At 38.9% G+C, this 19,574-nt stretch overlaps 2 protein-coding genes across 2 annotated transcripts in view; both read left to right on the top strand.

Moving 5' to 3' along the window:
- LOC126778811 (SID1 transmembrane family member 1-like) overlaps positions 1 to 18,860 on the top strand; it is a 29,260-nt gene extending 10,400 nt beyond the window's left edge. The window contains exons 2-20 of the mRNA XM_050502504.1: positions 570 to 639; positions 3,045 to 3,147; positions 3,825 to 3,926; positions 4,473 to 4,585; positions 5,861 to 5,967; positions 6,809 to 6,896; positions 7,222 to 7,305; positions 7,401 to 7,519; positions 7,839 to 7,960; positions 8,257 to 8,355; positions 8,826 to 8,937; positions 9,744 to 9,819; positions 10,205 to 10,372; positions 10,605 to 10,722; positions 11,180 to 11,302; positions 12,453 to 12,569; positions 16,028 to 16,160; positions 17,464 to 17,668; positions 17,845 to 18,860. Of these exons, the coding sequence (XP_050358461.1) occupies positions 570 to 639; positions 3,045 to 3,147; positions 3,825 to 3,926; positions 4,473 to 4,585; positions 5,861 to 5,967; positions 6,809 to 6,896; positions 7,222 to 7,305; positions 7,401 to 7,519; positions 7,839 to 7,960; positions 8,257 to 8,355; positions 8,826 to 8,937; positions 9,744 to 9,819; positions 10,205 to 10,372; positions 10,605 to 10,722; positions 11,180 to 11,302; positions 12,453 to 12,569; positions 16,028 to 16,160; positions 17,464 to 17,668; positions 17,845 to 18,021 (2,236 nt within the window). The 3' untranslated portion in view covers positions 18,022 to 18,860. The remainder of the gene's footprint in view (positions 1 to 569; positions 640 to 3,044; positions 3,148 to 3,824; positions 3,927 to 4,472; positions 4,586 to 5,860; positions 5,968 to 6,808; positions 6,897 to 7,221; positions 7,306 to 7,400; positions 7,520 to 7,838; positions 7,961 to 8,256; positions 8,356 to 8,825; positions 8,938 to 9,743; positions 9,820 to 10,204; positions 10,373 to 10,604; positions 10,723 to 11,179; positions 11,303 to 12,452; positions 12,570 to 16,027; positions 16,161 to 17,463; positions 17,669 to 17,844) is intronic.
- Positions 1 to 19,574, top strand: part of LOC126778820 (ribosomal RNA processing protein 1 homolog) — a 171,248-nt gene that overhangs the window by 53,659 nt on the left and 98,015 nt on the right. The window lies entirely within an intron of this gene.

Below are 19,574 nucleotides of genomic sequence, written 5' to 3' on the forward strand. Positions count from 1 at the left end.
AAATCCCTCTAAATAAATGTACCCCCTAAAAAAACCCCTGGACATCTTATTTTTCCCTAAATTTGTGGGGAAAACCCCAGGTTGGCATCACTGGCTCGAAGCTAATCTCTACTCTGATTGGTCGTGACATATGACACAAAATAGAATTAAAATGTAGGATTTTAAACAATACAAAAATTATAACAAATCAAATAAAATGAAATTAAAATTTTAAAATATTAACTCGCGTTATGCAACCAACAATCAACTTTATTCTTTCACTTCCTCCGACATACATTTTTAAACATACGGACTAGGCCACCTGAAAGTAAACGGCCACCACCATAAACAGTGGCGCTGTAAGAAATATTAACCATTACTTATATCGTCAATGCGACCAACTTTGTGAATTAAGATGTTATGGCGCTTGTGCCTGATAGCTGTATTTACAGCGGCTCACTCACTCTTCAAATCGCCAATACAACAATACCAATTATTGCTGTTTGGCGGTAGAATATCTAATGAGTGCTCGGTACCAAGACGGGCTTGCACAAACCAAGTAAATATAATTGATTGTAATCAATTTTCAGGTATGATTATGACTCCGTCATAGATGTGACTGTTAATGACACTACGACGCATATATTGGACTTCAATGAGGTACATATATACATATATAATAAATTGGTAAAGCGTATATTTACTTCAATATCTTATAATATTTCTATAACTTCTAGTTCAAATTGCAAAGTTTAAACTGCAGTACATATTTATAGAACCATTAAAATCAATAAATTTTGACTATTTTTTTGTAGATTTATTTATTTATTTGGATATCCAAAAGTTGTACATAATATACTTCCAACACATGTATTACAATCACTTCCAACTAAATATGTATTACCAATAGGAGAACACACCATTCCCAATCACAATTACGGTGTTCAATCAAGAAGTAAATAAACATGAACTTTATATATATATATGGATGTCTATAAGCTTATTTAAATAAAGGACGTAACATAAAACAAATAAAATATAATCGTATTTGTAGTTTTTGTCTAAAGCCGAAAAAAAACAAAAACTTATATAAAGATTTTCAGCACATTTTAAACGTCATGTTTCGTAATTAAATTAAATTTAAAACTACCAGTTCGGAATGTAGATCGAGAAGAAACGCAGTAGTTGCACTTATGTATTATTTTTTTCAAACATTAAAATTAAATTTATTAATAGGCAACCTTATCTGCGGATTATATTATCGTATGTCTTAAGTAGTAAAAAACTGACTCTATCCATACCATAATTTCAGAAGCCCAAGAGGACTTAAATAATTTAAATATCTGGTTCCGATATTACCTACCAAAACAAATTATACAATTATTTCAGCCAAAAATAAGAAAATAACACACCACAAGCCATTAATGATAAATAATGAAATTAGATAGCCACTTAACTTCGAAACCACATCATCACAATATCAAAAGCAAATTAACATCATTAAACGGAATTATAAGAAATATTACTAGATGTCTTCCACGCCAAGTAAAGTATACGATTTATAACTCCCTAATCAAACCACATTTAGACTATTTAATAGAATCTGGGGTACGGCTGGCCCAACAGACTTAACGCAATTACAAGTTAAGCAGAACATTAGTAAAAACGCTTTTTAATTACGACTTTTTTACATCAACACAAAAAATGTCGCTCAAACTTACAATTACTTTATTTGCATACTAATCAAAAATTTTTTAGATAAAAATATACACACATAAATACAATTGAATAAAAACCAAAAATCACAAAGAATGAAATTAAGAAACGCTAATAATAATAACATCCGTAATCCGTAACAGCCTGTGAATGTCCCACTGCTGGGCTAAAGGCCTCCTCTCCTCTTTTTGAGGAGAAGGTTTGGAGCTTATTCCACCACGCTGCTCCAATGCGGGTTGGTAGAATTCACATGTGGCAGAATTTCAGTGAAATTAGACACATGCAGGTTTCCTCACGATGTTTTCCTTCACCGTAAAGCACGAGATGAATTATAATCACAAATTAAGCACATGAAAATTCAGTGGTGCTTGCCGGGTTTGAACCCACGATCATCGGTTAAGATTCACGCGTTCTTACCACAGGGCCATCTCGGCTTTTTTTTTAATAATAATAACATAAAATTATCAAAACCTCGTACTTATTAACTATGGGAAGAAAAATATTTTGTTTGACGGAGCGAAACGATTTAATACTTTACCAAAAAATATTAAAGAAGCAAAAAGTATGCATCAGTTTAAGAGACTATTAGAAATACATGTTCAAAATAATATAATATAACAAAATACATAATATGAAACAAACTATATAATAATGTTTATTAAATTTAATATTATAAAAAGTAGCAATGAAAAATAAATATATTTATTTAAATATAAAATAAAATAAATAATAATAAATTCTCACTCACTCATACCACTTCCTAGCTGTACTTAATAAGACAAGTCTATCGACAATAATGCAAGGTTTTCACAGATACCCTCTTCGAAATTGTATTTTTCTATCATTTAATAATATCATGTATCCATAATGCTTTGCCGCGCCGCTTGGCAATTGCTGTAGTAATATTATGTACTCATGTTAGTGAATGTGTTTCTTGATGAGAATATAGTTTCTTTAACCCCAATCGAATAACTTTGGCCTCAGGGAGGAAGTATTGTCTTCGTGCAGTTAGAAATTTGGTGTTATAAATTTGCTTTTAATCTTATAATAGTTCCGGCTTCGCACGGGTAGAAAATAATGCATTAATCGTTTATATTATATACATACATAAAAAATCTTGAGTTTCAATTGTCAGGGACTGTTTGGGAGCTTACAAAAAACAAACAATTTTCATCACATTTAAACGATTGATTTAGGAAGGCATTGAGAACACACATTAGGAATAAGGAGGCTTAGATTAGGAGAGGCTATCAAAACGTTAACGTACCTTAACCTTCAGGAATGAAGAGGCACTTAAAGAAGTAGGATAAAGAAGGTTTATATTTATTAAATTTTATTATATGTTGCAGCAATCAAATCTCAAGTCTGTGTATCCGACACGTGTCCACGTCAGCACAAACGACACACTTGATTTGTCCTATCCTCTATTCGTGACTGCCGCTCAACAAAAAGGTATGAACCACCATCGTCATCTCATTCCACTTTTCAATTCTTCTACTTCACTAAAAGCTTTTTTTTTAACACAATGTCATAAAGGTAAGCGGGCTTCGTAAGTTACTAAGTTGATCCATAGACAATGAGAATATTATTACGTTTTATCCATAGACATCTATTACATTGTTACCACTGTCTAAAATTGTAGATTTTAAAAGAAAATAATTAGAACAATAGCAATGATCGTTTTTTAAGGAGATTAATATTCCTATTTACCCCTCCAATAAGGAGTAAAGATCGAGTTAGGTCGTCTCCAATAATAACCCTATTCTGTGATTTTCACATCACGGTCATCACCCATAAACCATTGCGTTATTGACGAAAGAAAATCCATACTAAATGAATATAAGTAATGTTTGCCATTGATTTGTTGTAAACTTAAGTAAGTTTCTCGTTCAGGATACTATGTCATATAATATATTGTCTTGTAATGAAATCTAATTATATAAAATTTATTATATATAATCTCGGGCACATTTTGGCATAAAAGTTAATTCTTAATTACTTCTAAAGTCTCAGAAAGGAGATCTTTTTATCTCCTACCATAGGCTACCTTAACTGGCCCGACCAGGGATTTGAATTCAGGTTCTTTGGACCTGCATAGAGAGAGGCAGTTATATGAGTGATATTTGCAGGAGTATTATCATGGGAGCTACCGTTAGTAGTCAGCACGAAGCAGGCGGTACTGCGGTTCAATGACATGGCTCGGACGCTCTGTCCACACGACGCAGGACCTAGTGAGTAGACTTGATTCATAATATATTCTATTCTGAAATGTTAAAAACTTACGTGTTTATTACGCAAGCCTTTAAATGTTGTTATTATCAGAATAAATGTCGCGTATCGCCCTCTGATGGTTTGCAATCGTTTTCTGCGATGAGTTATGAGTTTGGTCTTACAGAATTGTTTCGTACCGTCATTCTTTATAGTCGATATGGCCCAGTGGTAAGAACGCGTGAATCTTAACCGATTATCGTGAGTTCAAGCCCGGGCAAGCAACACTGTATTTTTATGTGCTTAGTTTATGATTATAATTCAGTTCGTGCTTGACGGTGAAGGAAAACATCGTGAGGAAAAATGCATGTGTCTAATTTCACTGAAATTCTGCCATATGTGTATTTCACCAACCCGCATTGGAGCAGCGTGGTGGAATAAGCTCCGAACCTTCTTCTCAAAAAGGGAGAAGAGGCCTTTAGCCCAGCAGTGGGACATTCACAGGTTGTTACGGTCATTCTTTAATTTGGTAGCGACTTTAATAAATAAACAATTTTGTCAAAACTCAGATGTGACTTCTCAAGGCCGCCCCACGTTGACGTTGGCGACGTCGAGCCCTTTAAATATATCGGTTCGGATAAAACTTCGACGTGTGGAAGATTTCTTCGTTGAAGTTAATAAGGTATGATATTCTATTTGACATTCAAATTACATTATCGTTTGTTTTAAGCAACTGTGTTTTCGAACACAAGGAATAAGCGTGATTTTTTGTTATCAATCGACCCGGTTACATTAAAATCAAGTCCTGACAGATTCACTTTAGAAATTGTGTGTGTGAATTGGAAATCGGCACCAGAATTTTTTGAACCAGAATTTTAGTTAGTAGCTTTTGTTTATAATACGGTACGGTACGGTATTTGCTTGTAATACGGTATTCATATAATTTCTGAAGGGAGTATTCCTATATATATATATATATATATATATATATATATATCATAGTATCACCATTCTAGAGGACATTCTAGACGTCAAATATTGATATAAATGTGAATAGTAAATTAATATTTGCAACACATTTAATAATGTAACTCATATTCGCGTAAGATAAATATTTTTCTTTATTTTCCAACCACTAGAGCACTCAAGACCAATTTTTGACATTGACATTGCGTTGACATATCATTGGTCGAGATTTTTAATTATCTATGATTTTCATTATGGGTTCGCAAAAAATGGCGTCTTGATCGTTGACAAAGCTGTTATTGAAACTTTGGATGTAAAATTAAGATATAAGTAGTTAAGTGGAATATATTTTTTTAATTAGGTTTTTAGTGCATAGTATAATGGAGTTATTATTAGCGAATCGTATGCAATGTGTAAATCTAAGGTCTTATTTTTAGTCTTAAGTACATATCGGAGACTTCCTAATTTCCCAAATGCTAAAATAGATTTTCATTCGATTTTAAAATATATAATAATAATGCCATCTCCTTTATTGTATTTATTTATCTGTCGTTGCTTATATATTCTATATAATGGCCATTTGACGGGCCGGTTGGCGTGGTTCGTAGATACTTGCATTTCACGCCGAAGGTTGTGGGTTCGATTCCCACCAGGACAGACATTTGTGTGCATGAACCTGTCTGTTTGACCTGAGTCTGGGTGTAATTATCTATATTAGTATGTAATTACAAAAGAAAAGTAGTATTTGTAGTATATCAGTTGACTGATTTCCATAGTACAAGCTCTGTTTAGTTTGGGATCAGGGTCGTGTTGTTCCAGTAATTTCGTTTATTTTTATTGCATGACGTGAAAATAAAAACTAATATTTAAGTATCATGCTCACCAATACATGAACAGACTTGCTGGCGAGCTTGCTTGTGTGGCACGAAAGAATTGACCGTCGTGCGTTGACATTTATTTGAAATCTGTTTTAATGTTGGTATTATTACAGGACGTAAATCTAAATGTGACTCCGAGCACGCCAAAGTATTACTACTTCTCGTTCGACCGAGACCCGTGGACGCACTTGCAGTCTACGCATCCCCAACTATTCCCCCAGTAAGACATTTTGTTTTTTTTTTTATTAAAACAAGGGGCTTGCAAAATGTTTGTTTTTAAATTAAACAGTCTCTATATCAAGTGGCTAGCTCATTACAGATCGCGAGGTAAGGTTTGAATTTTCGAATTGCTACAGTAAAAGCTGTTGGGTGTGTCCGTCAAAAATATCTCAGGAACAGGTCGAATATAGAAGGTCGGTGGTGGTTCACTGGTTCTCTGTTTTCTCTTCACAACATTAAATATGTATTCCCTGGTATTTACAAATATTGGTTATCAAATTCTCTTTGGTTATATTGGATACCTTGGATTTATTGTCGCACTGCTAGCCAAAGGCATTCTCATTTTGAGGATTTTATCGTTTATTCCACCACACTCCTCCAATGCAGATTGGTGTTTGCACATATGTTAGATTATTAACGTACACATGCAGGATTTCTCACGATGTTCACCTTCACTGTGGAGGACGAGATAAAGTGCAATCTTTCTGCCCGGAATCTGGAAGTTGGAAGTGTACACTCCCGTGCCTCGGAAAACACGTAAAGCCGATGGTCCTGCGCCTGAACTCTTTTCGGTCGTGTCGGATTGCCGTCCCATCGGATTGTGAGAGTTAGGGAATAGAGAGTGCACCTGTGTTTGCGCACACACATGTGCACTATAATATCTCCTGCGCAGTTGGCTCTCTTGAGATTAGCCGCCGTGGCTGAAATCTGTCTGGGGGCAGGTGTCCATAGGCGGTGGTACTCACTTGCCGTCAGCAGGGCTTTCTGCTCGTTTGACTTACAGAAAAACAAAATGCTCTAACCGTTTGGTTATTTGTTATTAATATTAACAATTATTTCAGTTTCAACTACACGATACCGAAGAGTGTACTGCTGGAGATAAACTCGAACGACCACGTGTGCGCGACTGTTTCTATACAGAACAATTCGGTAAGCTTTTTTTTTACAGTTATGCAAATTTGAATCTTAAACCTTGAAGCATAAAGTTGTTTTATTACCTGAGCGACCGAGCTTGGCTCGTTATATATATATATATATATATATATATATATATATATATATTTCACACATGTAATGGGTGTTACATAATGTCGTTTTGCGGGTGATTACTTAAACAATTTCGTGTCTCTCTCTTTCGAATATGAAATCAATAATGATAGAAAGAGAGAGATCAGTGTCTAACTAAACATATTAAAAGGAATGTTTCTACACGTATTATTTATAAATGATAATAATTTTATTTATTGAATTACAGTGTCCTGTTTTTGACAACGAAAAGGATATGACGTATCAAGGGTACCACTTCACAATGACCACGAAGGGTGGTATAACTGTGACGGTACGTTTCAATATGAGTTGACTGACATTTGTGCACAGTGCATTCTTTAATTTAGGAGTTGTTTTAGATTGATATTTGGTTGAAACTTGTTGCAGCAATCAATGTTCCCTCGTGGTTTCTACATAGTGTTCATAGTGAAGGAGAGTGATGAGGAGTGCACCGGCATCAGCGGCGACCACGGGGCGGGTGTGGACAAGCGCACCAAGATATTCAGGTGCTTATGAGCTGCCTAGTAGCTAAGTGAGCTGGTCATGTCTCCAGACGCATTGATCGCCGATGGCGCCGACACTTGTTAGAGTGGAGATAATAATATTTCTTATAACGCCAATGTCTATGGGCGATGGTGACCATTTGCCATCAGGTGGCACATATGCCCAAAAAAACAATTAGTGCTTTCATGAATGGTAGCACACCTTAGGAATGAAACGATCGGGCTATTTATTTTTATACTGAAAATCTAATTACAAGAGTAGATTGACAGTCAGATTTTCCGGGCTAGTTTAAAAAGGTTTTCGATTTGATTCGATGCGCAGTTTCCGCGTGATGGCGGCGGCCGCCCCCTCGGACTACGTGACGCTGGTGCTGACGTCGCTGGCGCTCACGGCGCTCGTGGCGCTGCTGGCGCCCACCATCACGATGATCACCTGCCGCTCCGGTACGTAAGAGTTCCTCCTGCCGGCTGACACGCAAAAGGCACATAACCCAACCTAAATTTAAAATACTATAACTGTACATTTGTTTTTTTATTAATTATTTATTTTTAACTTGACCTATTAATTAATAATCATACATACCTAGTCGGGCTTGCACACATGCCTACCGCGTAAAAACTTTCCCAACTGACAGCCCCCCCCCTCCCCCTTAAATCTTCATTGTAAAATAAATTTATGTTCTAAATTTTAAACTCAATCTTTTCAGCTGTGTTTTTAGTATAGATTTCGATTTGCTTAGGTCAGACTATTGAAATAGAGGAGGCTCCCGGACCGTCAGGCTTGCAGGATCCTCACACCTCAGAGACCACTCGAATCCTTGCCAGCAGTAATCAGTCAGGTAAGTAAGAATACCTGTTATTTTATATGCTCGCTTTCTATCGACTGTATCACGGCGAGTGCTCTGAGGAATTATTCTCTCTAATTCCTGCTTCCCCCTTCCTTCTTAAGTCCACGCGAACTGGTTCTCGATGTCACCGCCTAACTGTGACATCAATTCCATCGCGAACAAAGAAATTTGGCAACTCCTTTCTTTGTCGCACTTCCAAAAAATGGAATTCCTTACCAGCTCACGTATTCCCCTCCTCTTACAACCCGGGTTCCTTCAAACGAGGCGTGAAGAGGCATCTTGCGGGCCGGCAAGGCGAAGGCGGCTAGTGCAGAACGTTTTTCCCGTCTGTACTGGCCGTCGTCGCGTTTGGACTCTACTACCACTTACCATCAGGTGGAGTAGAGTCATTTGCCCTCCCGGCGATATAAAAAAAAAAAAAAATGCTCCACGAATAAAAATAAAAATATATATTGTTACAGATTCCGATGTAGATTCTGAACCGGATTTAGACGACAAGTCTCTTCCGATACCTCTGAACGTGGCGAGGTTGAGTCGAGCGCGTCCTGTAGCGCACAATCGCCGGTCAAATAGGTGAAATATACTGTCAAACACATCCCATGCTATTCGCTAACAGCTCTGCTATAGTATGTACTACAAACAACTATTGACTAATATATCTTTATTTATAATACAACACTATTACACTCAAATACACGGTAACAGCCTGTGAATGTCCCACTGCTGGGCTAAGGCCTCCTCTCCCTTTTCGAGGAGAAGGTTTGGAGCTTATTCCACGACGCTGCTCCAATGCGGGTTTTGGAATACAATTCGACACATGCCGGTTTCCTCGCGATGTTTTCCTTCACCGTCAAGCACGAGATGAATTATAATAACAAATTAAGCACATGAAAATTCAGTGGTGCTTGCCCGCGTTTGAACCCACGATCATCGGTTAAGATTTACTCAAATACATATTTTCACTTTAATTTTACTTCAAAAGTTCTGATAACAACCGTCGATAATCAAAACGCCATTTTTTACAAATTCATAACGTAACCATAGACAATTCAACATCTCGAAATTCAAGGTCAAAGTTGTCTATTTGTCTTCACTCCTCTTGTAGTTATTATATGTTGACCCTTTGTATTTGCTGTATGGGTATATATCTAAAACCATACGGTCCAACATGAGTGGTCGTAAAATCGATTTCTTAACATAAATTACAAGAGATATTCGGTAAAAACTAATTCAATTAATCGACTATCCGACCGTAGACCGCACGCTGTAGTATTGAACATTTCAAAAATGTATATTCGATTTATAGTTCGATTAAATAATTTTGAACCTCGTAATCGAAATTATGAAACTACGTCGTTATATATTGTTTCATTGCTCAGGTACTTCTGGAGCGCTCTCACGGTAGCGGTAGTGTACGCGCTGCCCGTCGTGCAGCTGCTGTTTACGTATCAGCGCGTATGTGCCTCATACTTTTTTAATTAATTTTTTTATATAGTCTGGCGAATGAAACACATGATGTTTAGTGTTAATAATAAAAAGTTCTTTTCTGTAGTCACACTGGCCGACTCACCTTTCAAATCGAAATACAACAATAATAAAATGATGACGGTACCTTCGCAGACGGGAATTCGGCCAAGTAAAAAAAATAAGTTCAATGACTCAATATTTCCTATTTCATACGCGAACATTTTCACAAAAAGATCTGTGAGACTGTGTTTGAGCTCCTACGTCGGTCTCGGTCACTCGTAACGGTCACCGAGCTCGGGCTAGGCTGTGCGTCATCGCCCGCGCGTAGAAATACCGAGCCCGTAGCGCCCGAGTCAGGGTCGGGTCTGCGCAGATGGCGCTGCAGACGGGCGCGCAGGACGTGTGCTACTACAACTTCCTGTGCGCGCTGCCGCTGGGCGCGCTGCAGGACTTCAACCACGTGTTCTCCAACGCGGGCTACGTGCTGCTGGGGCTCGCCTTCATGCTGCAGGTGCGCTGCCGCGCCGCCGCCCGCCGCGCGGTGAGTGCTTCGGTCGTCTTTTAAGAATCCGACTGCCCTGTATAAGGAGCGCCTTACGCCTGTCTCTTTTTTAAAATATCGGAAATAATAATGAATACGTATGTAACACCCGTATACGTCTAACGTGAGACATATACGCTCGTACTCGATAAAGGTTAGTTTAGAATTAATTTAAAAAAAACTTATATACGACCAGTACGTACCTTATATATTAACGTTCGTTCCATAATAGGATCTGGGTATCCCCGAGCACCGCGGTCTGATGTATTCCATGGGGCTGGCGCTGGTTATGGAAGGTTTGCTGTCCGCCTGTTACCATCTCTGCCCCAACAAGATGAACTTCCAGTTCGGTGAGCATTACCCAAACATGGTATTAACCTTACTTACGTTTGCTCAGGATATTCTCATCAGCACAATAGTAGCAGTGACAGCCACTTTAAAGGGACATTCAACCTCATCTAGCAACACTCATGTATATCAACCATGAATAATAATCATATTATAAACACAAAAGTAATTCCGTCTGACTGTCATGCTTTTTTACGGCTAAACCATTGCGATTTCGAAGAACCTATATATATTTTTAGCCGACATGGCCCAGTGGTAAGAACGCGTGAATCTTAACCGATGATCGTGGGTTCAAACCCGGACAAGCACCACTGAATTTTCATGTGCTTAATTTGTGATTATAATTCATCTCGTGCTTTACGGTTAAGAAAAATCTCGTGAGGAAACCTGCATGTGTCTAATTTCACCGAATAATATAACCTAACCTAACACTGAAACTAAATATACAAATGTTTGCAGATTCTTCGTTCATGTACGTGATAGCGGTGCTGGGTATAGTGAAGTTGTACCAAAGCCGGCACTCCGACGTGAACGCCAGCGCGCACGCCACCTTCATGTTGCTGGCCTGCCTCATGGCCATCGGTAAGCCAACTGTGATAACACTGGGGAATCGTTGTTCGATGCTTTGAAATTACATACGGTTATTGAAATCTTGATGACCGTTATGGAAATATTTTGAGGTTCTTTGGTATTGAAGCAAAAGTAACAGCTGTGAATTTGCATGCTGCATTGCTGGGCTAAGGTCTCTTCGCCCTTTCGAGAAGAAGGTTAAAAGCTTTGCCATGTGGGTTGCCACATGTTTGAATTAAAAATGCAGGTTTCCGTTCGCCGACCGGCACGAGATGAATTATAAACACAAATTAAGATAATAAAGCTTAGTGTCACTTATCTGGTAAGTAATATAAAGTCTCTTTTGAGTGAAATTTGAAACCTTCTAAAGAGGAGAGGAGCCATTTTTTACAGGCTGTTACTTTACTATTTGAAAAGTTTAACCAGCGATTAGAACCCATCTATTCCAATCGAGTAAGAAATAGTGATAAACAAACTTTAAATATTTAGATTAATATATCTTTTGTTATAATACAACACTATTTCACTTAACACCATATATCCACTTTAATTTCGCTTCAAAAGTTCCACTAACAATTTCACAATGAATACCATAGACAATTCAACATCTCGACCAATGATATCGCGTCAGTTCAAGGTCAATGTTGTCTATTTGTCTTGACTCCTCTGTGATTGGAATAGGTTATAATAATGTCCTCCAGACCGATTTCGGCCACGGCGGCCAATCTCAAGAGAGATTAGTCAACTACGCAGGAGATATTATAGTGCACAAGTGTGTGCGCAAACACAGGTGCACTCTCTATTCCCTAACTCTCATAATCCGATGGGACGGCAATCCGACACGACCGGAAAGAGTTCAGGCGCAGGACCAACGGCTTTACGTGCTTTCCGAGGCACGGGAGTGTACACACTTCCAACTTCCAGAATAGCAATAGGTTATATGTATTATCCCGAACCTGCCACCTTTTTTAAATCATCGGCTCATCTTGTCACAGGGCGTCCTACACTACGTTTGCCTAAGCGTGGTCTCCACTTTAATACGATGCGGACTGCCCAAGATCGGGATGGTTGGCGTTCTATGGGGGAGGCATTCGTCCAGCAGTGGACGGCAAAAGGCTGTAAAAAAATGTATTATGTGTTGTAATATAACATATATTTTCAGGAGTCTTCGGTATAGTGTATCCGAACCTTTACTTCTGGGCGTGCTTCACGGTTGCCCATTTCGCTGTCTGCTTCTTCCTAACGCTTAAAATATATTACGTTGGAAGATTGAAAATAGGTAAGAATATATATTTGTCAATGCTAATATTTTAAATGCGAAAACTCTGTGTCAACTCTGCACTACTTGAATAAAACACATATTCTTCGAAACTCAAAACTCAATTTATTACTTTTTTTTTACATTTCTGAATGTATGCGGTTGGCCCTATTGGCCTTTATAGCGTCACCGGGCGTTGGGGCGAGTACTAGACTCCGCCTTGAATTTCGAGCCGTCTCGGGCTCTACATGACGGCCATCATGAGGATGTCTCCTACGAGATCGCACCTCGGCTCAGGACGTAGTCGGAGGGGTGGAAAGCGCTTCTAAAAGAAGCAAGTCTGGGACCTCGTTTCCGCCGGCGGAAACGGTGTATGTGTGTCGGGTGTAGTGTTTTCCCTTCGAAGGGAGCGTTTGCGACAGTTATTCTGTCGTCTTTGTCATCCAGGACGGACTGAGTCTGAGTGGGAGGTTACCTCTGAGAGAGGTGTATGAGCAGGCCTGCGCTATCAGCGGATTACCGTGTCGTTTAGCTCTCTCGAAATACGCCGTAGAGAGCATCTTGAGATGCTTGGCGATCGAATCGATTTTGAAGTCCTTATGTAGGTCGACGTTACGTACGTACCATGGCGAGTTGGTAGCGATACGAAGAAAGCGATTTTGTATCATCTGCAGTCGTCTGATCTGATACGGTGAGCAGAGGGCAAAGACAGGGCTTGCATAGGTCATTATGGGACGTATGAAGGTTTTGTATAATGTCGTCTTATTTCTAAGGGACATTTGACTCCTCCCACATAGCATCACATACAGTCTTCCTAGTACGAACGCTGCCCTGTTGCGCACTCTTTTGATGTGGGACTGGAAATTGAGTCTCCTATCGAGTGTGACTCCTAAGTATTTCACTTCGGATTTCCACGGGATAGGTTGTCGAACAGGGTTATGTTTCCCGGATTGCCCATATGATTCCTAATATAAATAGGATTGCGGGTGAAGTGTACTGCTACACTTTTGTCCGGATTTACTTCGATTCTCCACTTCCGAAACCAATCGCCTAGTGCGTTGGCCGTGGATTGGAGACGCTTTGTCATGACTGCCGTCGAAGGCGTGGTTGTGTATAGGGCGGTCTCGTCCGCGAAGAGGGCTAAGTTAACTCTTTGGGTTGAGTTTGGAATATCATTCGTGAATAACGAATAGAGTATCGGGGATAGTGCGGAGCCTTGAGGGACTCCTGCCCTGATGGGGCGAGGTGATGACAGGGCACCTTCGACTCTGTAGCGGAAAATACGATTAGTCAAGTAGTCTCGTATGATGAGAACGAGTCTGTCTGGCAATCCTAGAGTGTATAGTTTATATAATAAACCATTGTGCCAGACTTTGTCGAATGCTTTCGCTTTCGAAGAATAGGGCACCCGTCGAGGTGATTTTACCGATGGCGAAACCCTTGAGTATGTCTTCCGTTAGGCGGTGGACCTGATTGACGCACGAGTGCCCGGCTCTAAAACCGAACTGCTCGTTAATCTGAATCAGTTTGGCCTCTATGTGGGCTTTAATTCTTGCAAGGATGACTCTCTCATAGATCTTTCCGAGAGTGTTGAGGAGGCTAATGGGTCGATAGCTCGTAGGTTAATTCCTGGGTTTCCCTGGTTTAGGGATTCCTATAACTATGGCTTCTTTCCAGTGGTCTGGAAAGGAGCATCCTGCCAGAAGGGCGTTGAATTAGCACGAGAAGTGCTATAAGTTTTATTAGTGATCCGGTCCGCACCGGGCGATTTTTTGACTTGTAATTTTTTGACAATCGATTCGATCTCCTCGACTGATGTCGGTGACAACGGTTCGTCCGTTGGTGGCACAGAGCTGATGTTATCTACTAACGAGACGACCTTTAACAGGTGTTCCGGTTCTACCGGTTGGTTGCTTGGCGAGCATTGTGATTCTAAACTATCGGCTAAGCACTCGGCCTTAGCCAAGTCGTCTGTTGCGGGCGGGAGATTCGGGCGTAACAAAGGAGGCATGGTCGCGGCTCGTTCGCCTTTGAGGGATCTCGGCATCGACCAGAACGCTGTGTGCGATGGCTTGATTTCCCCTAGGCGAGTATCGTAATTATCATCACGGAAATCGCTGAAACGGGCTTTGACGTCCTTCTGAAGGGCCCAGAGTTTCCTCCCGTTTTCTGGTGACGGAAAAGCATCATGAGCTCGTGTGGCGGCGTTTTACCGCGTGATAAGATCTTTCAAGGCTTCAACGAGCGTTGGCTCGTTAGGGCAAATTTCGACCTCCCTAGAGCACATGTCTATTTTGTCGCGTATGCGGATCGTGAGTTTAATCGCGGTCGCTTTTGCAACGTCTACTGAGTCAATTCTGTCTGGAATGTCTTTTAGGGACTGTGATTCTGTTGTGTGAATTTATGCCAGTCGATGATAGTTTTAGTTGGATGGTTAAGTGGATCATCTGGTCCTAGTTCCACTAAGACTGGGCGGTGGTCTGAGTCTAACTCGGATAGTGCCTCGATTGAGCGTAACTGCAAGGTCACGCAATTCAAGATCACTACGTCGAGTACGTCTGGTCTATTTCTGCGGTTCACCGAGAATGGGAACCGAGTGGGTTCAATTTATTACAAAACCACATTTCATTTATACAATAAAATAAAAATCTAGCCATCGCGATTCAGAAATGCTCGATACTACACCCAGCGCCATCCAGTGACGAAGCGTCCGAACCACACATGACAATTCTATTCTACTCTTTATTTAAAAACATTCTTAACACTGTTTGCCTATTACGCTTTATAATCTCTAAACCAATTTTGATGAAATTTGCTAAGCAGTAGGCTAAACCCAAGGATAGATATAGACCACTTTTATGTGACACCGGTATTAATTATATGTTTTTTTCTTACGTTTTTTATTTTTTGCATATATGAATAAAAATATGAGCAATTCATGAATTTGTCAACATTGGTTGACTATCGTTACTGGTGGTAGGGCTTTGAGCAATCGTCTGGATAGCTCCCACCCACTCATCAGATACTCAACTTCCAAAAATCAATTAGTATTGTTTTGTTCCGGTTTGAAGTGTGAAAAAGGGACATAACATCTTAGTTCCAAAGGTTGGTGGCGCATTGGTGATGTAAACTATGGTTGACATTTCTTACAATGCCAATGTCTATGGGCGTTGGTGACCACTTACCATCAGGTGGCCCATATGCTCGTCCGCCTTCCTATTCTATAAAAAACAACGGAATTGGACAAAGCATTTGATATGTTTTTATTAAGGAAATGGATTTCTGAAATGAGTAGTAGTGGAGTTGTATCAGCGCCAACTATCGGTATCGGGTTGTAACATGTGCAATTCAACACTTATAATTTTATAAAGTTCTATAAAGATGTTTCAATCTAACAGCTAAAATTTCAAGTTTCACTTCAACATTTGCACCTATCTCCATTTTTCAAATCTTTATTTAAGTTGGTAAATAATTCGTAGGTAGTACAATGGTGAAGCGGGCGTGGGTGGAGGTGAGACGTACAGGGCGCTCCGCCTTCAGACCGAAGTACCCGGCGAGGGCGGTGTTCTTGGCGATCGCGAACTTGGCCAACTGGGCCTTGGCGGGATACGGGTAAGATCTATGTAATCAATGTCAGATACATGCCCTTCTCTATCCCTTTTAATCTTTGTTAGGATAACATCTTGTATTTCTGGAATTTGTAATCTGATGCCCAAAATCTAATTATATAATAACAATAATGTATAATGTCTCCGATGTATATAAGCCCGATAGGTTATGTATTTAGATTTTTTTTTAAATCGCAGCAATTTTTTATTACAAATTAAGAAGCCAAATATAACACAAGGGAATGTGTATGTCTGGAGAAATTGAATTATAAAAAAAAAACAGGCTGTCATAGTGACTGCAGATAGAAGTGAAAACTTGAAACTATTAAATATATTTGTCCAATTTCCACATCTATTGGCACTCCAAGTAATAATTCATCCCTTTTTTATTATACAGCTTTTTATTCATCAAAATACACAGTATGTCGCAAACTCGATACAAAATATAAATACAGCTTAATTTAAATAAATAATAGTTAAAATACACTGTTATGTTATATAATTTTTTATACTGTTAGTATTAACATAAATTTTAAATATTATTATCCTTATTAATTTCCACAATACTTAATTTTTTTGTACTTTCAATGATTTCCACTTGCCACACAAGCCAAAGTTTCCACTTCAAAAAAGCATTGCTTTGAAGCGCTATATACGAAAATGGTGGACGCAGTGGACGCCATATTGCTCTGTGGTCATGACGTCAGTTGGCCGTGTAAACAAATGTTGTATCGTTGGTTACGATAATAATAAAAGTTCAAAGCTATATACGCTGATCTGTTGAGATGACAGATGAGACATTTTTTAAAAAGCCGTATTACGTAATACGTGATGAAAAAAAATGACATAATAACATGGCGGCTACTATTTCATTGTGTTCAAGAACAGGTTTAAAACAGAAAATTTGAAATTGAAAATGTATTTTGTTATTTTATGCTACTAAAACTAACATATTCCGACTTCTTTTTGCCTAAGATATCCGTAACAGCCTGTGAATGTCCCTCTGCTGGGCTAAAGGCCTCCTCTCCACTTTTTGAGGAGAAGGTTTGGAGCTTATTCCACCACGCTGCTCCAATGCGGGTTGGAACATAAATATATATCGATAGTTTATTTTAGATTTTCTCTTCTGTAGAGTAAAATACTTTATTCTGTCCCAGTGGTTATGAATTGTTTTAATGTAAGTAAGTAACTCTTAGATCTGGGTATTTAGTTCCATATTGACTTCCAATAAATAAGTTCCATATAACGTATTAAATTTTATATTTTTTCAAAAATTGCCGCTTATGAAGTATGCTCGTATTCGCTAGCCTGTACGAGCACAACGCTGACTTCGCTCGGCACCTGCTGGCCGTGCTGCTGGGCAACGCCATCCTGTACACGCTGGGCTACGTGGTGCTGAAGCTGGCGCACGGCGAGCGCGTGTGTGCGCGCTCCTGGACCTGGCTGCTGCTCGCCACCGCGCTCTGGGCGCTCGCCGCCACGCTGTTCCTGCACTCGCGCACCAAGTGGTCGGTGAGTACTCGCTCGCCTGGATCTGGCTGCTGCTCGCCGCTGCTGACTGCTATCATTCCACCATGAATCATTTACTTAGTCTAACACTACGTCCTATGATGCTTATTTAGTCTCTACATTTTTCTATATACTGTAATAAATAAGGATGAAATAGTAAGATACACCCCCCCCCCCAGCAAACGGCGGCGCAGTCCCGCACGTACAACGCGCAGTGCTCTGCGCTGCGGTCGCTGGACACGCACGACCTGTGGCACCTGTCGTCCGCCGCCGCCATCTTCTCGTCCTTCAACGCGCTGCTCATCATCGACGACCCGCTCGCCTCCACTCCGCGGGTGGACATTCCCGTCTTCTAACCACTAGTCGTAGACATATCATTAATTCAAGAATCCAATGTTACTAGTGGTAGAAATTTGAGTTCCTCTAAGTAGGCACTTATTATTTTGCCAAACGTTGACATATTGTGTTGTGTTCCGATTAAAATGCTGATAATGTTTGCGAAGAATCTTGGATCCAATGGCTGGCGCATTGACTGTCAAAGGAATAGCTTATATGACTTAGTATTTATGGGCAAATTTTCCATCAGATGGCGTGTTGGCTCGTATACTTTCGTTGTATAAAATATCAATATTATTTTAGTAGAATCTCTTAGAATACACATTGTAGTTTTAATTTCAGTCAAATTTATCTATAAAAGATTTTTTTAGGTGGTAGGGCTTTGTGCAAACCCATCAGTACCATCAATACCGCACTAATCAAATTTTCTAGCGCCAAACAATAATACTCAGTATTGTTGTATTCTGTTTTGTAGCGGGTTTTTTTATGAACGATGAAATCATTGATCCTTTTAAATGTATATATATATATATATATATATATATATATATTTGAAACCAAACAAAATATTACGTCGTTTATTGTATGTGCAATGAAACGGAAAAGTAATTGAAAATATTTTATATAGAGTTCTTTACCTCAATGTTTTTTGTGTTCGTGCTATTTTAAATGCTATAAAAGTAATATAAGAAACGATCTAGACTAGGCTCAAGCCTGCTGCAAATCCGTACAGAAGTTAGTAGATGGCAAGCGCGCTCCACCTTAGACTGTATCTTCACTTCCCATCAGGTGTAATAACAGTCAAGCGCTAGCCCATATATTTAAAAAAAAAAGCTCATACCAAATATACGATTCAATAAGTGTAACATAGAATATTATTTAGAATATATAAAAGTAAAAAAAAAAAAAAATCCAGCCAGTTAAAAGAACAGTCTTTAAATAATCATTAGGATGATTTTTGAATTGACGTATAACTTCGTATTATAAGTGTTGCCAACATTAAATATTATTGTGTACAGTGTGATGCTATTTTTTTATTGTACCTTGTACTACCTTGATGTTCTATATTATTGATATTATTTCTTACCCGAATGTTTAGATATTTTTATTTTTTGTTATATTTAAGAATGAATTTGTATTTACATTAAATGATGAACAGCTTGTGTGTAAGTGTATTTTTTAAAAGCAATTTTTTTTTTCATTTTTCAAAACTTTTAAAAGTTATTGGGCTCGTCGAAATAAGCTGTAAAAAGGCTGTGATACAAAACATGCTTGGATTAGAACTTGCAAGTTCTACTGTTCTAATATTACTATATCTTTAAAGTATTTCCTTCAATAAGTTAAATAAATACATTTCGATAAATTTATAAAGTTTTGCGTTTTATTTTTTAAATCTGTTATAACTCATATCTGTTATTATAATCTAATATAATAATAAAATCTAAATGATACAGAGGATGATGCCCTTTTGCACAGAGTTTGTTCAGACACAAGTGCATTTTATAGTTTCCCAATCTCAAATCCTTTGGGACGCCAAATCCAACTGAGGCACGGAAGTGTAAATAACTAGCTT

The sequence above is a fragment of the Nymphalis io genome, chromosome 27 (genome assembly GCF_905147045.1).
Source record: "Nymphalis io chromosome 27, ilAglIoxx1.1, whole genome shotgun sequence".
In the NCBI taxonomy this organism is placed as follows: domain Eukaryota; kingdom Metazoa; phylum Arthropoda; class Insecta; order Lepidoptera; family Nymphalidae; genus Nymphalis; species Nymphalis io.